This window comes from Zea mays, chromosome 2 (genome assembly GCF_902167145.1).
Source record: "Zea mays cultivar B73 chromosome 2, Zm-B73-REFERENCE-NAM-5.0, whole genome shotgun sequence".
NCBI lineage: Eukaryota > Viridiplantae > Streptophyta > Magnoliopsida > Poales > Poaceae > Zea > Zea mays.
Genome location: NC_050097.1, coordinates 115893250 through 115912133, shown reverse-complemented (window position 1 = coordinate 115912133; position 18884 = coordinate 115893250). Strand labels below are relative to the sequence as shown.

The following is an 18884-nucleotide window of genomic DNA, read 5'->3' as shown; positions in this document are numbered from 1 at the left end:
GATTCCTCAAAGGCACTTCTACCAGTCATGGTTTATGATCATTGCCCAAACCAAGAATTGCTATGCTGCCACTTGAGTCTTCCAGCACTCATCCCACCTCGAAGATTAACACATATTGGTGTTCATGCAGCCCTGAGGAACAAGAACACACAAATCATCACCCTAATGCATCAACCAAACGCTTTTACTCCATAAGTGATGATACTGAAACTGAAATAAGATTTTTCCTGTTTCAGGAAAACAGAGACTGCAGCAAGACACGCACAATGACAAATTTTAGCGGCAATCCCCAATTAAGAACCTGCAATGAGAAAAATCTAGACTGTTTCTGTGCACAAGAAAATCACAAAGTTGTATACCGGAGACACAATGATGCTTTGCATAGAAGTGAAAAATGGCGTGACTTAAGGAATCTATCTTTGATCCAACCCGTTATTCTGATGTTGATTATGTCGGATTTAAGATTGATAGAAAGAGTACATCGGGGACTTGCAGGGGCGGACCTAGGTAAAGTGGAGTGAGGGCACAGGCCCTCGCTCATTTCTTTGGTGCAAGTAGTAGAGACTAGATTTTCACTATAAGGTCCCCTGCTCAGTTCAACTTAGATGCCCCTGCTCTAGTGTTTTGATGCTTGTCTTCATAAGTATGCCCTCACTCTCATTTTGCTCTGGGTCCGCCCCTGGGGACTTGTCAGTTTATGGGGAGATCCCTGGTGTCTTGGGCTTCAAAGAAACAAAACTCAGTAGGCATAATATTGTTGTGCACAATTACTCTGAATGAGGCAAACTCTTAACTATGACTACAAATTGAGCAAAGTCTCTCTCATATGTGACAATGAGAGTGCAATCCGCATGACAGACAATTATGTTGAACATAGCCACACAAAACACATAGACATATGGTATCACTTTCTGAGAGATCTCCAACAAAGGGGAGATATCACAGTTGAATATGTTAGCACCCACAACCAGTTAGTCGATATCTTCACCAAGACCCTAGATGAAAAGACTTTTAGTAAACTTAGAAATAAACTAAGTGTCTTAGATTCTCGGAACTATAATTGAAATCTTGCCCACATTGCTCATTTTATACCTTTGATCATGGCATGTCTCTTTCATTTGGTACAAATGCATATTTCTTATTCTTCTTGTGCCAAAGCTAAGACTAATATGCTTCCAAGTGTATTTCTATACTTATGTCACACCCGGGCTTTAAGGAACAAAGCCTGGTGCATCTCATACATGCGCCAAGAAGACAACATATATAATAACAGAGTGTATAGAGATAAATGTCACAATAACATCAGAGTATTTATTACATAGCGAAAGCCTTATTACAAAATAAAAGATAAATATAAAATGAACTAAGGATCATCCTTGGTGCAAAAGTCAATTGGGGAAACACCACCTAGATCAGATCAAACTCCTCGCTTTGTGGCTCCTCCTGAACCACCTGTTCTTCTCCTGTGGGGGGTTGTGAGACAGCAAGGGTGAGCTCACACATGATCATAGCTCAATAAGTTGTGGGGAACCAGTGGGCATGAACTCACCAAAGGTGGGAGTCCATGTGATGTGTAAGGCTAATCAACAACAAGGGTTAAAGCTGAGCATTGCTTTTAATCAGTTGGTCAAAATTTTATTAGCAGTTACTAGATGTAAATAATTACCAAACCTTAAATAAAGTAATAGAACAAAATGAATACATAATCCTATGCAATGCAAATGACAAATTGAATTTAAGTTCCATAAATTAATCATGCGAGAGTCCTGAGCTGCTCATGACCGTGAGCTCGGCTAGTATACCAGTTTTACACCCTGCAGAGGTTGTACCCTGTACCCACAAGTCATGTTACCCATCTGCCAAGGGATCGCGACTCCCATACACCTCTACCAAGGAAGCGAGGCCGGGCAACGCTACGAGGCCTTTACAAAGTTCCACTAGCTTCTGAAAACCCGCTACAGTTTATGTGAAGAGCACTTGCAAGAATCCCCTGTCTAACCGCCATCGCAGCAAAATCAACCCGAGAACCTCCTTGCATGCAACTCCCCTACTGCCCTTGCCCCTTTCGGGTAAGATAGTCTCCCACTAGCTTTCCTAATTAGTCAGCCAAGGGCATCCCATACTATCCTTGTGGTGGCACGTGTTTCTCAAGCAATTAACATTAATGATCTTGACATGAACATAAATAGAATAAAAAAATAACCGGAACATGGATATAATGAAATATTAACCCAAAACCATGTAAAGCGATAGCATAACTACTCAAGTGATTCAGGGTAAACAAGGTAATAAGATAAGTAGACTAGGGCAACCTATTAGGTCCCATCAAAATTAAACCTATGCATGAATAAATGATTATAAAGAACATTATTGAGTAATAAAAGTGGTCAAGGGCACAACTTGCCTTCAATGAGCTCCTGCTCAGCTACTTCTATCTGCTGGTCACCAGGATCCTCAGTCACAGGCTCTTCTACTTGCCATAATACAAACAAGCACAGTATATAGAGAAAATTAACATCACACCAAACATGTAAACAAAATACATAATAAAAAACTACACATTAAAATATAATCCTAGGAACATGAATCATAATTTTTGGAGTTATAGATTTTAAGATATGAATTTCTAAAGGTTTTATGTGCTTAAATAGGGTTAAGTGAGGAATTATTTTTCTTACTGTTTTCATGACAAAACAGAGACTCTAGGTGATAGAAAATAATATCACAAAAATTTAGAAAGTGGAATGGGTTAAATTGGAGTTCATATGAATTTTCTATGATTTTTACAAACTCTAGCACTATTTTTTATATTAAAAATCTATTTTCTATTTAATTCCCTGAATTTCTTACTCTCATGGACCAAGCGCACAAAACCAGAGAAATCCAGGGGGCTTGGGGTAAGAATATGTAGACACAGAGCACATCTCCAGTGGATGGCGGGTTCTATTCCAAGGAAACCTAGGGTTTCATGTGCTAAAATGCCAGACCGAAGGGGTATGATCGCACCACGACCGCTCGATCTAAGATCTACGCTCCAGATTAGAGCCAAATTACACTGAATCGGCACGCCACGATATCCACAGGATCTAGATCCTACGCCCACGATTTAATGAAGCCCAGATCTAATATGCATCGCTCGTTATTTCATCGACGATTCAGATCTAAAAAACTCGAAGGGGTACCCGAGGTCTAATCGTGGCTGCACACCACTGGATCAACAACAGTCACCTCGTCCTCCTCCCTTGGGCAAACCAGACCACGGCACTAACGCCACCGCAGCAAGGCCACACGCCGGCAGAGCTAATCTCCGGATTTCAGGCACGAAACCCAAATTCAATCCGACTACATGCTATGGGTATGAAAGCGGGTCCGGGCGAGTGGTTCTTACCGAGGATTGTCCGCGCAAGCGAGCCGACCACGGAGAGGAGGAATTTCCGCCCTGTCGCGCACTCCGGTGAGGAATTCCCCCCGATTCGGGGTTGCTCTGCACGTCACGAGAGCACGGACAGACCCACCGGGCACCGGCGCACACACACGGCCACACGTAGAGAAGGGAATGCCGACGCGGATCGATTTCACCGGCGGCGCGGCTCGCTGGACCTATGGCTTCACGAGCAGTGGAATTCTCACGCAATTTCGGTGGTAAGGGTATGACCGGGGCGCCCACGTCTCTATATACCCACGCACGGCCACGACTTCAAGGCCCGACCGATGCCAGAATTCCGGAGGAGTAGTTGCGGGCGCGGCGCCCACGGGCGGACGGAGTTGAGCTGCGCGCGGAACTCGCGTACGATGGGTATGATGACAAACGACCCCACTGACCAGTCGTGAAAACACGCGCGCGCGGTATGACATGTGGACCTAGCGACGTAGTCACACGGTGAACGCGCGGGAGGCGGGATGACACCGTGGGTCCACGCAGCAGCGTAACAGATAGAGCTCACGCGGCTGATAACCAGGACCCACCTGTCGGCACGTGGTTTGGCTGGGTTGGGCTGGCACGGAGGAGATAAGTGAGTGGGCCAAATTGGAATCTGCGGCCCAGGTAGGTTTTTCTTTCCCTTTTCTTTTTATTTTCTATTTTCTTTTCTTGTTTTCTTTTCCTTTTAGTTTTCAAATCCTAATTTAAATACTCATTCAACCCAAACTTCATGGTAAATTTGTTCTCTTATTAAAGACTCATCTTAGACATGGTATGGATAAATTTGTCTAAATTTAGTATTTATTTCATGATAGTTAGTGCTCTATTATTCCATTTCTAGAGTTTCTTTTAGATCTTAAATTCCCATTTGGGTACTAATATATTTCTTTTCATATGATTTTTATACTATCACAAGATACACACAAAAATGAAAACCAACATGTTGCATGATTTAGTGGCATATCTCTTATTAATTATTTGTTTTTAAGTATGGTGTTCACATGAAATGATAAACATATATAGCACATATAGATATAAAGTAATATAATTTATCTTTTTAGACTTTTCTTACAAAGTGGGTATTACAAATCCTACCCCCCTAACAAGAATCTCGTCCTTGAGATTTAGGAAGAACTAGAGAAAAGATGGGGAAATCTATGCGAAGCTCTTCTTCTCTCTCCTAAGTAGCTTCATCTTCTCCATGGTGACTCTATTGCACTTTGCACATCTTTATCACCTTATTTCTTGTAACTCGAGTCAATGTATCAAGAATCTTGACAGGATACTCCGTGTAAGTCAAATCACTCTGAACACTGAGATCCTCCATTGGTAATTGTTCCTCAGGTACACGGAGACACTTCTTAAGTTGAGACACATGGAATACATTATGCACATCAGATAGATTAGCAGGTAGCTCGAGTTGGTATGCCATCTCTCCAACTCGCCTAAAGATCATGAATGGTCCAATAAAGCGAGGGGACAATTTGCCCTTGACTTTAAATCTCCTCATTCCACGAAGTGGTGACACCTTGAGGTACACATGATCTCCTTCCTCAAATTCCAGTGCTCTCCTTCTATTACCAGCATAGCTCTTTTGCCTGGTTTGAGCTACCTTCAAATTCTCTCGAATTATACGGACTTGTTCTTCTGCCTCTTGAATCAGTTCAAGCCCAAAGAACTGTCTTTCTCCAGTCTGATCCCAGTATAGAGGAGTCCTGCACTTCCTCCCATATAAAGCTTCGAATGGTGACATCTTCAGACTGGCCTGATAGCTATTTTTATATGAGAATTCAGCATATGGTAGACTTTTGTCCCAACTTCCTCCATGCTGAAGTGCACAAGCCCTCAACATGTCTTCCAACACTTGATTAGTTCTTTCGGTCTGTCCATCAGTCTCAGGGTGATAGGTCGTACTAAAGTTCAATTTAGTGTTCATATTCTCATGAAAGCTTCTCCAGAATCTTGAGGTAAACTGTGAACCTCGATCAGACACGATCTTCTTTGGTACTCCATGTAGACACACAATCCGAGCCATATATAACTCTGCCAGCTGAGAGACTTTATAAGTAGTCTTGACTGGAATGAAGTGGGCTACTTTAGTCAGTCTATCCACAATCACCCATATAACATCATATCCTTTCTGGGTGCGAGGCAATCCAATAATGAAATCCATACCAATCTCTTCCCACTTCCACTCGGGTATCTTTAGTGGATGCAGTAATCCAGCTGGCCTCTGGTGTTCAGCCTTAACTCTTTGACACACATCGCACATAGCCACATGTGCAGCCACATCTCTCTTCAATCCATACCACCAATACTTCTGCTTCAAATCCTGATACATCTTGGTACTACCAGGATGAATAGAATAATCCGAGTCATGGGTCTCCTTTAAAATAGTCTCACGAAGGCTTTCAATATCAGGAACACATATCCTGTCCTTGAACCATATGGTGCCTTGCTCATCCTCCGTAAACTCTGGACATCTACCTTCCGTAATAAGATCCTTGATCTCTTGTATCTTAGCATCACCAATCTGTCCTTTGCGGATTTCTTGCTCCAAGGTAGGTTCCACATCAATAGTAACTCCTTCAATGTGAGCAACTATCCCCAGGTTAAGTCTTCTAAAATCCTCAACAATCTCATTAGGTAGCTGGGCCACAATAGCTGAATGAACGTGATCCTTCCGACTCAAGGCATCGACAACCAAATTCGCCTTACCCGGGTGATAGTGAATCTCCAAATCATAATCTTTAATAAGCTCCAACCAACGACGTTGCCTAAGGTTGAGATCCTTCTGAGTGAATATATACTTCAAACTCTTATGATCTGTGTATACTTGACACTTGGTTCCCATGATATAATGTCTCCATATCTTAAGTGCGTGCACCATAGCTGCCAGTTCTAAGTCATGAGTGGGGTAGTTCAACTCATGTTTCTGCAATTGACGAGACGCGTAGGCGATCACATGTCCTTCTTGCATGAGCACACATCCCAAGCCTTGGCCACATGCATCACAATAAATGTCAAATTCCTTTTGTAGATCTGGCATAACCAACACTGGTGGTGACATCAATCTCTTCTTTAATTGATCAAAGCTATCTTGGCACTTCTCATCCCACTTGAACTCTCTTCCCTTCTCCAGAAGCGAGGTCATGGGCTTAGCAATCTTAGAAAATCCTTCAATAAATCTCCGATAGTATCCTGCAAGCCCCAAGAAACTCCGAATCTCCGTAATTGTAGTGGGTACGCTCCACGCCATTATCTCCTTGACTTTAGCAGGATCCACTGATATCTCTCCATTAGAAATGATATGTCCAAGGAATGGCACTTCATCAATCCAGAACTCACATTTACTATACTTGGCGTAGAGTTGATTATCCGTTAGCTTTTGTAGCACCAATCTCAGATGTTCCTCATGATCACTCTCGCTCTTGGAATAAATAAGAATATCATCGATGAATACTACAACGAATCTATCCAAATACTCCATAAACACCTTATTCATCAAATTCATAAAATAAGTTGGTGCATTAGTCAGTCCAAATCAATCGACCCTTAGGCAGCATATGCTAGCGTAGGAGGACAAGCCCATGTACGGTGAGAGTATTTGATTTGGATTTCAAATTTATTCTCATATGCTTGCGATTGAATTGAGTCCATGATTTACTCTACTAAGTGCATGGTTCACTCTTGTAGGTTGGGTATTTTTGATTCTACGATTGATTCTAGGGAGCTGAGACGCTGTGGACGACAATCCACATCCTCGTCTTCGCAGTCGTCCCATTCTCGATCATCCGCCCAAGAGATAGAGATTGCAGTGTTGCGTCAGCAGGCAGAGTATCATAAATCAGTTTTGAGGAAACAAATGGAGTACCAGATGCAGCAAGCTGAGTACTAGAAGAAGAAGGACGAGTATTATTCAAACCTCCAGGGCCATAATCAAGCTCTACTCTCGGTAAGTTGAAGTAACATTTTGTTCGTAACAACTAAAAACACATGATGTGTACCTTATTTTCTCAACAATGGCTTGTATATAGTTTGTAGCAACTGGCACAACAAGAGGGCGTCCCGATGCCGACATATGGGATGCCGCCTCCGAACTTTGCACTACCGATGCCAAATGCTGTCGCCTCCACCTCCACCTCCGTCACAATTCCCTATGGTATGTACACATATGCGTGTGTCAGTGTGTGACATGTTCATAGATGCCTTATGTGTTAAAATGAAAAACTTAGTGGTTAATATTTCATGTGCGTGTGTTATAGGGATTTCATACACCTCCCGCTTCAGTTGCCACACCTGGAGATGGGTCTGGTCAAGACGACGCATCGCATTCTTGGGTGAACAACCTTTTCAACACCTAGAGTCCAGCCGGAGGAAGTGGCTATAACTCGAACCAACCAGGTGATGGATATGAGTGATAGTTCATCAAATGTGTTTGAATTGGAACTATGTCACTGTTCATGTCAAAGACTATGTGTCGAACTATTTCAGTTTTTAATTTGGAACTATATGTTGATGTAAAAGACTTGTTGCAACTATTTGGAACTATATGTTTGTGAATGTGAGGTGATGTTTGTGAATGTGAATACTTATGTGAATTGATGTTTGTGAATGTGAATATGTGGTTGTATATGAAATATATGTGTATATGTATATGAAATTTGTGATTTTTTCTGTAAATGTCAGAAATTTATAAAAAACATGATTTTTTTTGCAATTGCTGAAATTCATTATGTCCGACGGCCTAACTTAAGCTGTCGGGCATAATAGGCACTTATGTCCGACGGCTTAAGTTGGGCTGTCGGACATAAGACTTCCTTATGTCCGACGGCGTAACTTAAGCCGTCAGACATAAGCGTTGTGGGCCCCACCAACGGCCGTTAAAACGTTTGATGAGGATAGTCGCCAACGGCCTGACGTGGCCGTCAGACATAAGTTATCTCCGACGGCCGACGTCAGAAGTAAGGCTATTTCTGACCTTTTACGTCCAAGGGATGGGCCGGGTACCGTCGGAGATAAGCCTTTGGCCATCGGAAATAAGCTATCTCCGACGGCTTTAGCTGTCGAAAATTCCCTATTTTACCTAGTGACCATTGTGTAAGGCTTTTGCATTTAATTCACTATAAAATAAATATTAAATAGGCCAATCCCTTATTTATCTAACACTCCTCCTGGGCCACGATCACATATAAACACCTTTTTCGTGCCCTTTTGTCGAGAGTGGCGTGGCAGCGGCAACAAAGACAGTTAGTCATGCCTAGAGATGGCTCACCACATGCTGGGGTGCTGCGCTGCCATTGCCAGGGGCAAAAAAAAAGGACATGAGCTACAGGCCACACCTACGAGCCAAGGAGGGAGGCTGCAAAGGGGGCGACAGGGAAGAGATCGAGAGTGATTGGGTCGCCATGCACGCGTCTTACTACATATTAGAGCAAGCATGCATGTCACATGGTATCAGAGAGAGCATTATTTATGTGAATAGTGCTCGATGCCAAATCACATGTATTAAAACTGAGTTAACACTGGTATTAAAACTGAGTTATCTTCACGACAACTCATCATGATCTGACAAATCAAGACGAGTGTGCACACAGGGCGTGGTATGTTACACGTATTCTATTTTATTTCTGAAAGTGTTCACGTGCAAATAATATGGTACACATTGTGCGCGTAGCCTATAGCTTTATATAAAACATAAGGCTGTCTCATGTGTGTATATATATGGTCATATATATGGTCGTACAAAACACTGTTTTTACTATTTACAAAGTGAAGTTTAAACTAGTAGATACGATAGGAGATGAGATGGTAAGCTGCTGAAGATATATAGGGTAAGAAAGATATGTATACATCTATAAAATGGCAGCCAGATAGATCATTAGCATGATGTAAAACATAAATTAGAAAGTTGCAGGTACCAAATTAAATGGCTGGTATATATATACAGATCCAGAACGTGGTGTAAAACATCATTACATTAAATATACTAGCCATGAACATAAAGATATCATAAAATGCTTATATAGATGTGTCGGAACGAATCCCAGGGTACTCAGGGACCCACGAGTGAGTAACCGGCCCAGGCGGACTCGCCCCGGGTAACCCAGCACCGCGCCAGCACCGAGCGATGCGACGCTAGGGACGAGGGGGTCAGACGAGTCGCCAACAATATTAATATGATGATATGCATAATGGCAAGGATACATTGAGCACAGTAAGTTAACTATATCCATTTAGAATATTATATTACCATCAATATGATAGAAACAGGTACATTGATCATATATATAGCGTGCATAATGAAACACAAAGCGTAATACAACACGAGAATCGTTATATAGCCAATCTAGTTGTGTGATCAGAGTATTGTCTAGAGAGGGAGCACTTGCTTGAGGAAGAGTGTGGTGACAAGGTCCTTGAGGTCAGCACCGAAGGTGTAGGCGTCTCTGCCGTGGAGGTAAATGATCTCATTTGCCCTCGCCATGTTGAGCACCACCTGCGCCGCTGGCAGTAGCGTGTGATCTATCTCCATCCTTGTTTGGTTTAGTATTCTCCACCTGTTCTCTAGAAGTGCCGCGATTGCCGCTGCAGCCTCATCTCCTGTTAAGCCATTCTCTACCATGTAGGTCTCCACAGAGCCAGGCATATCTTTCTTGTTCTTTCCCAACTGCATTTGCATGTTTGTTTGTATAGATATATGGTGAGTATATATATACCAGAGTATGTATTTGCATGTTCTATGTTGAATCAAATCATGCAAGGCCTGTCTATATGCATGCTTATGCTTATACTTATGGGTATATAGTATACCTTGTAAGAAGACAAATCGTTGAGGAAGCGAGTGACCTGCGAACCAGCGCGGACCATTTCAGGAACACTGCTTACCCATTCGAACGCCTCCGGGGTTGCCTCGTCACCGAAGCCCATTAGTGTTAGGATCGTGAGCATCGGCAAGCCTGAGGTCATGATTGATAGCTCCTCATGCTCCTTGAAGCTTGGCTGGTATTTCTGGTTAGACCAGATGGCTTCCTTTAGGTAGTTTTTGGAGCACAACTTGTACTGCATCATGCACATTAATTATTCAATTAGTTGAAACTATGTATATATATATATATATATATATATATATATATATATATATATATATATATATATATATATATATATATATATATATATATCTATCTTATTCCATGTTAAGAAGTATACAGTTGAATACACATATTATTATGCATCTAATTAATAATATATGAACATACTGCCTCTTTTGTGTAAGCCATGCGGTACTTCTTGTTCGGTTCCAAGATCTCCTCAAACTCTTTGAAGTTGCTAAGTGTTTTGATATACAGCAAGCGTAGATACTCGGGTAGAATGGAGACCTCACTTTCATCCCATCTGCATGCATGGGCCAGGGTCCATCAGTAATAAGTATATGCATTATATTAGGAGTGATGATGATGTTTAATTAGCAAAAAACATCTCTCAAGAAGAAGGAAGACGCTGAGCCGGAGCTAAATTTGCACTGGCGGCTAACATAAAATAAGGGCAGACTACCTCTGCATAGCTTCTTTGAGCTTGTGACACTCGTCTAGAGTAGCATGGACATCGAAAGTGTCGTCCATCAGTGACACCATCCCGAACGTCTTGGCGAAGAACATCCGTGCCAGGGAGTACTCCTCCTCATGAAGCATACCACAGGTCCAAAAGTAGATCTCCACCATACGGTCCCGAGCGTACGGGAGCTTCACAGTGTTGTAGAGCTCCCTCCACCATCTGCATGCGTTCCAAACAAAATTGCTGATCATGAATCTTTTCAATATGCATGCAGATCAGATATACATGTTTGTATACATGAAAGAAGACTTACAGTGACAGGTCCTTCAGCTCCCTGAGGTGAAGCGCTCTCACAAGGACAAAGTTGAGCCTAGCGAGCTCAAGCAGCAGGCCGTCGTGTGCCTCTTCATGCTCATACTCGGCAATATAGTGCATGGTTTCCAGCCGCCTCGTAAATCGTGGGAGGGGGATGTCGAGGGCTCGTGTGATCTGCTCTGACACCGGTGACCTGACCTCGCCTTTGCTGATGATGTCCAGGAGGCGGCCCCTCGCGAAGGCGATGGCGTCGTCGAGGACCACCTCGCCGGGTACTGCCATGTGAGCCGCATTGTACAAGCTCAGGAGACCCCTAGGGTCGTCACTGCAGAGGCTCGAGCAGAAACCGCCCGCGTCCTCTCTGAACGCGTCGAACACATCTGCATGCGTACGTGCGTGTATATTATTAATTCAAAACACACACGTGATTATTACTAGCTATATCACATGTATACAGTAGCTAACAGAAGGTGTTTGCGAGAATCTCTATTAAAAAAATAGTTACCTGTAGATACCCATATCCCATGCTGCCGGAGCAGGCGAAACCGAAGCGCGACGATGTGCAGGCCGCCGCCGTGCTCCGGCAGCTCCTCAGCTCCGATTCGTTCCAGGGCAGCTCCGATGAGGTCGCGGAAGTGGTTGTCTAAGCCGAGGCGTTCGAGGGTGTCGACGTACGTGATCAGACCTGCAACATCCATGCTGGCAGCATCGAACGCCTGACGTACTTGCGCCTTGAGCAGCTCCGCTCTCTCACTCATCCGCTGCTCTGATGCCTGCATCATATATATATATATATATATATATATATATATATATATATATATATATATATATATATATATATATATATATATATATATATATATATATATGCCCGTTAATTAATTAATTAATAGCGAAATCGATCGAGGAAGACGACGACGCAGAAGTTAAGCTGCTAGCTTTTGGTAGAGATATGTGTATGCATGCGTTGCGTGCCTGTGAGACGGGAGTGGCATAGGTGACGAAGAAATCTCCCCATACAGACGGCGCGAACTCCTCGTCGCCGCCGGCAACCGGCGGAGTGCTGCTGCTCTGAACGACGATGTTACTCGGGGCCATGCTAACAAAACAATGGCGGTACAGTGGCGCTAGCTGTGCAGGCCACAGCTACTGACAAGAAGAAGAAGAAATGCTGCGGTGTTGCGTGGCTATAGGAGACGGTGTATATGGATCTCTATTTAAAGGCCAACCTAGCTTGCTGTAATGTAATGCAATGCAATGCACCGACAGATCGACAGACACAAGTGCAGGGCTAGCTGCTGGCTGATATAAGATTCCATTGGATCCCCTATCTGTAATGCCTGCAAATTAATATCTAATGTATGCCAGGGCAGACAAGCATGCGTGGCTATGCCAAGGCAGACATTATTTGGCTACCTTTTGTACAAAGCGCCAGCCTTTATTTTTTAGAGGCTAATTTGTTAAAACATACTCATCTTGATATAAAAATATAGTTGAATTGATTAATCCATAGCAGTTGTGTCGGAGAGGATATATATATATATATATATATATATATATATATATATATATATATATATATATATATATATATATATATATATATATATATATATATATATATATATATATATATATATATATATATATATATATATATATATATATATATAGGTAATGGAAGCCCAGGGCTTCCATTACTAGAGAGAGCCCCGGCCTGGCTAGGTGTGCGGGGCGCGGGTCGACGTGGCAGGTGGTGGGACTACCGCGCGCAGGTACCGATTCAAGGTGGGGCGTTTATGCATACGGAATTTGAATGAACAAGCTGCATAAATGGTAACGTGGGGCCGGGGCTCGGGTGGGGAGACGTGAGTCGCGCGTTATGCTTGCGTATTTTGCCGTTATTGGCTGCGTAAATTCGGCGCGGGTCGACGTGGCAGGTGGTGGGACTACCCACGCATGCATCGATTCAAGGTGGGGCGTTTATGCATAAGGAATTTGAATGAAAAAGATGCATAAATGGTAACGAGGGGCCGGTGGTCGGGTGTGTAGACGTGGGACGCGCGTTATGCTTGCGTATTTTGCCGTTATTGACTGCGTAAATTCGCATCTGACGGGACGAGAGTGGTCAGATCGGGTAGTGGGGTGACGCGCGCGTCGTTCTGGAACGTGGGGCGGTCGCACGATGGGGTGATGCATGTTTATGGAAATGTAACACAATGGTCATGTAATCGTAACGGATAGTTCACGTAAATCTCGCGACATGCAAACTGCGCAGCAAATCGCGCAGGATATTGGATCATGCCATGAATATAGGCCAGGACGGTTTAGGCGAGTATAGGAGGTGAAAAAAAACGGCCTACACACAACCGCCGCAGCTTTTGTTCATAGCTCTCGAAGAGTTAGGGCATACACAAAGGAGACGGCCAGGGGATCGGAGCAGTGTGGAGAAGATACGGCGATGACGACACCCTGTACGACCGATGGCAGGAATGCTGTAACTCCACCGGCTGCGTTACCGGCGCCAGGAATTGTTGAAGAAGGCAACACAGTTCATCCAAGTTTGGTGGGAACAAGTCAGCGGATACCCATGCGGACAATTGGTGAACATGAGCAGGACACACCACACATTCTCCAAAGCCATGTAAGTTCAAAGGAATACCCATGTATTTGTTATACAATTTCCGTGCAAGTTATGATTTCACCGAATACACATGTATTAGTTATACAGTCCGTGCAATTTATGAAGTCCTAGAAATTCGCCATGCTAGAAGCTTATTTTTTATATATGTGCACTGCATGACGACTCCATTAATTGAATAGGATGATAGTATAGATCAACGATTGGTACCGAAGGTGGGTATGACATTTAGTAATGTGGACGAGGCGTACAAATTTTATAGCCGATATGCATATGAAGTTGGATTTCCATTGAAGAGATATAGGGAGAGAAAAAATTGCAAGTGGTTGAATTGTTCAATGGAAGGCAAGCGTGCCGAAAGAGGAAATGGTACTCCAAAAGTGCGAAATACAATTTCCAAGCGAACACAATGCAGAGCTGGAATGAAACTTAAAAAAATCTATGACGATGCCAAAGAGAATATCATTTCAGTGCGGATTGATCTTATTCATTTGGAACATAATCATGAGTTCTTCAGAAAGGATACAGAAAAGAATCAGTTACAGTGCAACAAGACACATGATCCAGAATACATGGAGTTCCTTAGTGCGATGCAAGAAAGGAGGATTCCGCAACACTGTATTATGGATTTTGTTTCAGAAATGCATGGTGGACCAGAGAATGTACCGTTAACTACACAAGACATGATCAACCTGTAAGTCATTTTGTTATTTACACTGATATAATGACATAATGACGTTGTGTACGTATTGACTATGGCATATTGTTTAATGTTCACAGGAAGAAAGCGCGACAAAGAGAAAGAAATGACAATGATGTGTCTAAGCTCCTATCTTTTTTTGCATTGTGTAAAAAAGATAACCCACAGTTTTTCTCTGACTTCCAACTAGACCAAGAAGGAAAGATTTTGAGCATTTTTTGGTCCCATGCTAGCCAGCAAGCAGATTACATTGACTTTGGAGATGCAGTTACCTTTGATACAACTCATAAGACAAATCTATATGACAAACCCCTGGGAATGTTTGTTGGTTGTAACCACCATCTGCAGTGCACCGTATTTGGTTTCACATTGTTGGGTGACGAAACTGTAGACACATTCGAGTGGGTTTTCAATGCATTCAAAACATGCATGGGAGCTGAAGGACCACGAGTAATGCTTACAGGTATGATTAATAAGCTAAACAATTATTACGTTCTACTATGATTGTATTGAATGTAATTATAGTTGGTAATGTGTTGCATAATGTTGTGAAAATATATGATTTCAGATCAAGATCCAGCAATGCCAGTTGCACTAGGCAGGGTATTTCCAAACACAATCCATCGTTTGTGTTTGTGGCATGTTCAGAACAGGTATATGCCGTATTTGAACGAGTTGTACGCTAGATTTGAGGAAGAGGATTTCAAAACAAGGTTCCAATCTATAATACATCATCCTTTAACTGTAACTGAGTTTGAGACTGCCTGGGCAATGCTGATTGATGATTTCCATCTACATGATAACATCAGACTTTCCAGAATGTATGAAATTCGTAAAGATTGGATACCAGCTTTTTTTAAACATGATTATTGTGGGTTGATGGTCTCTACACAGCGTAGCGAGAGCATGAACAAACTCGTCAAAAGTGCTCATGTCGATGCAAACACGCCACTACATCAATTCGCCAAGCAAATGTTGAAGCTTCTACACAGTAGGAAGATGAAAGAGGCAAAAGAGGCACTAGGATGCATGGTGAGTACATAGAATATTATTATATCATAATATTTAACGTACCGTATTATAACGTATAATTTTGTCTACTGTAGGGCCAAAAGGAAACAAATACATTGTATATGTTTGAGATACGTGTAGCGAGGACATACACAAGGGCTGTAATGAATAAGTTTCACGAGTCTTTAAAATATGCTACTGCATACAAGATATCACATGATCCAGATGGTGGTGTGAATGAATGGGTGGTTCAGCATACTTCAAGGTCAAATAAGATTGTGTGGGGGCAACACCAATTCAAAGTAATGGCTGATGTAGATGCTGGAAAGTATGAATGTGAATGCAAGCATTGGGAGCATACAGGTATGTCATATTGCGTAATTGTTGAATCAAAATGTTTAATTATAATGAGTGAACATAAACGAAGACATTTTTACATGCTTTGTTGTAGGTCTGCTTTGTGTGCATCTTTTACGAACATTTATGCATCTTCAAATTGATCGAATACCTTCGGAATACATCCTTCAGAGATACACCTACTCTGCTATACAAGATGTGACTTTTTCAAGGGATGATAAGAATTTGAAGGGTAAAGACGGTGAGACTAAATCATATAGGCAGAAGATGTTGCTTAAAAAGTCAATGAAAGTAGTACATCATGCAAGTCTTTCAAAGGCTGGATATGATAGAGCCCTGGAGATGATGGATGAACTGCTTTTGCTACTTTCACGGTTGGAGCCAGATATTGAAGGTGATGATAGTACTAGTGATGGCGAAGGAATACAGGTATTTAATATATTAATTGTAATAGCCGTGTATTTTAATTGATATACTGAGTTATAAGTTTTGGTGAATGGAAAGTATGAGAAACTTGCCTGATACAGGGCGACATGAATGATGTAAGAGACATGATGGGAGATAATATAACGACAAGAATGGCGCAGGCTGGTGTATGTGTAATATGTTATATGATGTTTACTATGCATAATGGTGTGTACTATTTGTCATAAACAAACCTATTTACTGTCAATCGTATTATTTGACAGGTAATTCAATTGGTGCCTACTTTACAAGAAGGTGGTGTGAGCGATACCCAATGTGTTATGCCACAACAAATATTGGAACAGGTAATACATGATTATAAAAGAGGAAAAAGTTGTTGTAATACAAAATAGTAACGATTGAACCTTGTTGCTGATTATGAATGATTAATAATGGTATATGTGTGCAGCACGATTATGGACAATTGACCACTAGCACAGCACTGATTGATGTGAGTGGTACAGATTTGACTATTAAAAAGGTAATGGTGCTATTAAAAACGCATGTGCATGTATATTATTTAAAATTACATACAAATAATTGGATTTAAGTACTAATATTTAAAAATATCATATTTTTTTCTTAATTGTAGAAGCTAGATTTTAATGTGAGTGGAGTAAGCTTGAGAAGACCGGATAACGCGAAGCCAAAGGGCAGAACAATCAGTGATACCGAAAAAGAGTTATTAAGTTGGGGGCAAAAGGAGACAAAAAAAAGAACAGAAAGTGTCAAAGGTGTGGAATTGCTGATGGTCACAATAGTCGCACTTGTCTATCTGTGGAGGAGAATAGGCTTCGGTTGGCCAGCCTTACTGGTCGAAAGAGAGGGCGGCCCATAGGTTCTAGGAACAAGGGTTCATCTAGCGCTCCAAACTGGAATGAGGCATGCACTTCAAAAAAACATCAAGGAGGTGTCACAGACAATGATTCATCTAGTGGGGAGTAGATGATTTCATATTTTATGACAAATGTAATGTAGTGCCATACTTGTTATTACAACTATGGGTGAATTTATAAATGCTGGAACCAGTCGATATTCACAAAGTATGAGTAATAATGATTTACTGCATGTATTGAAATGTTGTGTAAACTGTATACGAAATATGCGTAATTGTGTTATGAAAACAGCGTAATTCGACGCTATACAAATTTTGGTGGCAAAAACTGGCTAAAAATGTCTTTGTGAAGAAAACAAACGACACAATAAATTGTGATTTAATGTAGTAACATAATTTTTATTACACATGTGTGCGAGTAGACAAATGATACCAGTAGTTATTGACAAAACAATAAGGCTGTACAGATTTGCATAATTGAGCTAACAAAACAGCGTAATTCGTATGTAATTAAAATTATTGTAAACTGGGTACAAATTTGCGTAAATGAACTAACAAAACAGCGTAATTCTTATTAGACATAAGAATTTGTGACACATACTGGTAAATAATAGATTTGTGAAGAAATCAGAGAATAACAATAACTAGTGAGTACATCACTGATATAAATATGACCAAACAGTCGAAGTTTGAACTGAAGATGTTTCATAACTTGTTTAACACACATAGGCCAAATTTTTATCTAAAAACTGCATTAGACATGAGTGTCTTGATAGCTTGGGTGAAAAACATAGAAAGTTTCAATACGGTTACATAGACATGCAACAAGGAGGTTTGGCTTCACAACATCTTGTTCCATAACAAGGAAGCCACAAAATGTTTGTTCCATATCAAACAGTTGCGATTCACAAAATGTTGATCCAGGGACACAGCTAGCGTCCAAACTTGAATCTTTGAATTTCTGGAGGCAACGGGAGGCACTTGTTCTTGCTATGGAAGGTGAGGTAATGTAGAGCCAGAGATCGTAGGTCACCAGAGTTTTCCTGCATAATACACATTATCCCGAGGTGAATAAGTTATATCTGAAATGTTGAATGTATAAATACAAACAGCATAATCATAAAATGACTCACTCGTTTTATAAATTGCTTGATAGAACCATCCGTATAGTCATAGTACTGGATGTATCTCATGACAAAAAAGCCACAGTCATTAGATCTAGCTATCATGGTGGGACACATAGGTGGCATGTCAATTGGGAAATTTCCAAATTTTGGGATGCGTGAATTGGGCCGGACTTGTTGCAAAGATTTGTTCAATCTGTTCATTATAACCCTAGCCCATGGTAGTTTCCTGGTCCCTATGTCCTTTTGGGAGTAATGAAACATCTTCCATGAAGTACCACCCAACTCCGGACCATATGGATTTGAATCTAAAATGTGAATACATCGTAACTGGATATTTATGACATACAATGTCCAATGTCCCATATGAAGAATAGGGACCATAATCTGTCAAATATCAGGAGTTATATAAACAGAATGATAACATTAGTGTGTAGCTGAGCGATGAATATAAT

General features: G+C 41.5%; 2 protein-coding genes across 2 annotated transcripts; one reads left to right on the top strand and one right to left on the bottom strand.

Annotated features, from left to right (window-relative positions):
• Positions 1 to 9639: 9639 nt before the first annotated feature.
• Positions 9640 to 12484, bottom strand: LOC100281754 (terpene synthase 7). Its single transcript, NM_001154674.2, has 7 exons — positions 12272 to 12484; positions 11799 to 12066; positions 11292 to 11673; positions 10979 to 11197; positions 10684 to 10819; positions 10235 to 10483; positions 9640 to 10091 (listed from the first exon to the last, which is right to left on the bottom strand). The coding sequence occupies exons 1-7, from the start codon at positions 12392 to 12394 to the stop codon at positions 9795 to 9797; spliced, it is 1674 nt and encodes a 557-aa protein (NP_001148146.2). The 5' UTR covers positions 12395 to 12484; the 3' UTR covers positions 9640 to 9794.
• Positions 12485 to 15867: 3383 nt separating this feature from the next.
• On the top strand, positions 15868 to 18241 carry LOC103648870 (uncharacterized). The gene is made up of 6 exons (XM_020548964.1): positions 15868 to 16011; positions 16100 to 16434; positions 16533 to 16598; positions 16695 to 16775; positions 16880 to 16951; positions 18230 to 18241. Exons 1-6 carry the CDS (start codon positions 15954 to 15956, stop codon positions 18239 to 18241), a joined length of 624 nt encoding a protein of 207 aa, XP_020404553.1. The 5' UTR covers positions 15868 to 15953.
• The last annotated feature ends 643 nt before the right edge of the window (positions 18242 to 18884 follow it).

Coding starts and splice junctions, on each gene's coding strand:
- LOC100281754 (NM_001154674.2), bottom strand. CDS start 12,394: ATGGCCCCGAGTAACATCGTCGTTCAGAGCAGCAGCACTCCGCCGGTT. Junction 11,674..11,798: donor TGGGATATGGGTATCTACAG/GTAACTATTTTT, acceptor GTACGCATGCAG/ATGTGTTCGACGCGTTCAGA. Junction 11,198..11,291: donor GAGCTGAAGGACCTGTCACT/GTAAGTCTTCTT, acceptor GAACGCATGCAG/ATGGTGGAGGGAGCTCTACA.
- LOC103648870 (XM_020548964.1), top strand. CDS start 15,954: ATGGCTGATGTAGATGCTGGAAAGTATGAATGTGAATGCAAGCATTGG. Junction 16,012..16,099: donor CAAGCATTGGGAGCATACAG/GTATGTCATATT, acceptor GCTTTGTTGTAG/GTCTGCTTTGTGTGCATCTT. Junction 16,599..16,694: donor CAAGAATGGCGCAGGCTGGT/GTATGTGTAATA, acceptor ATTATTTGACAG/GTAATTCAATTGGTGCCTAC.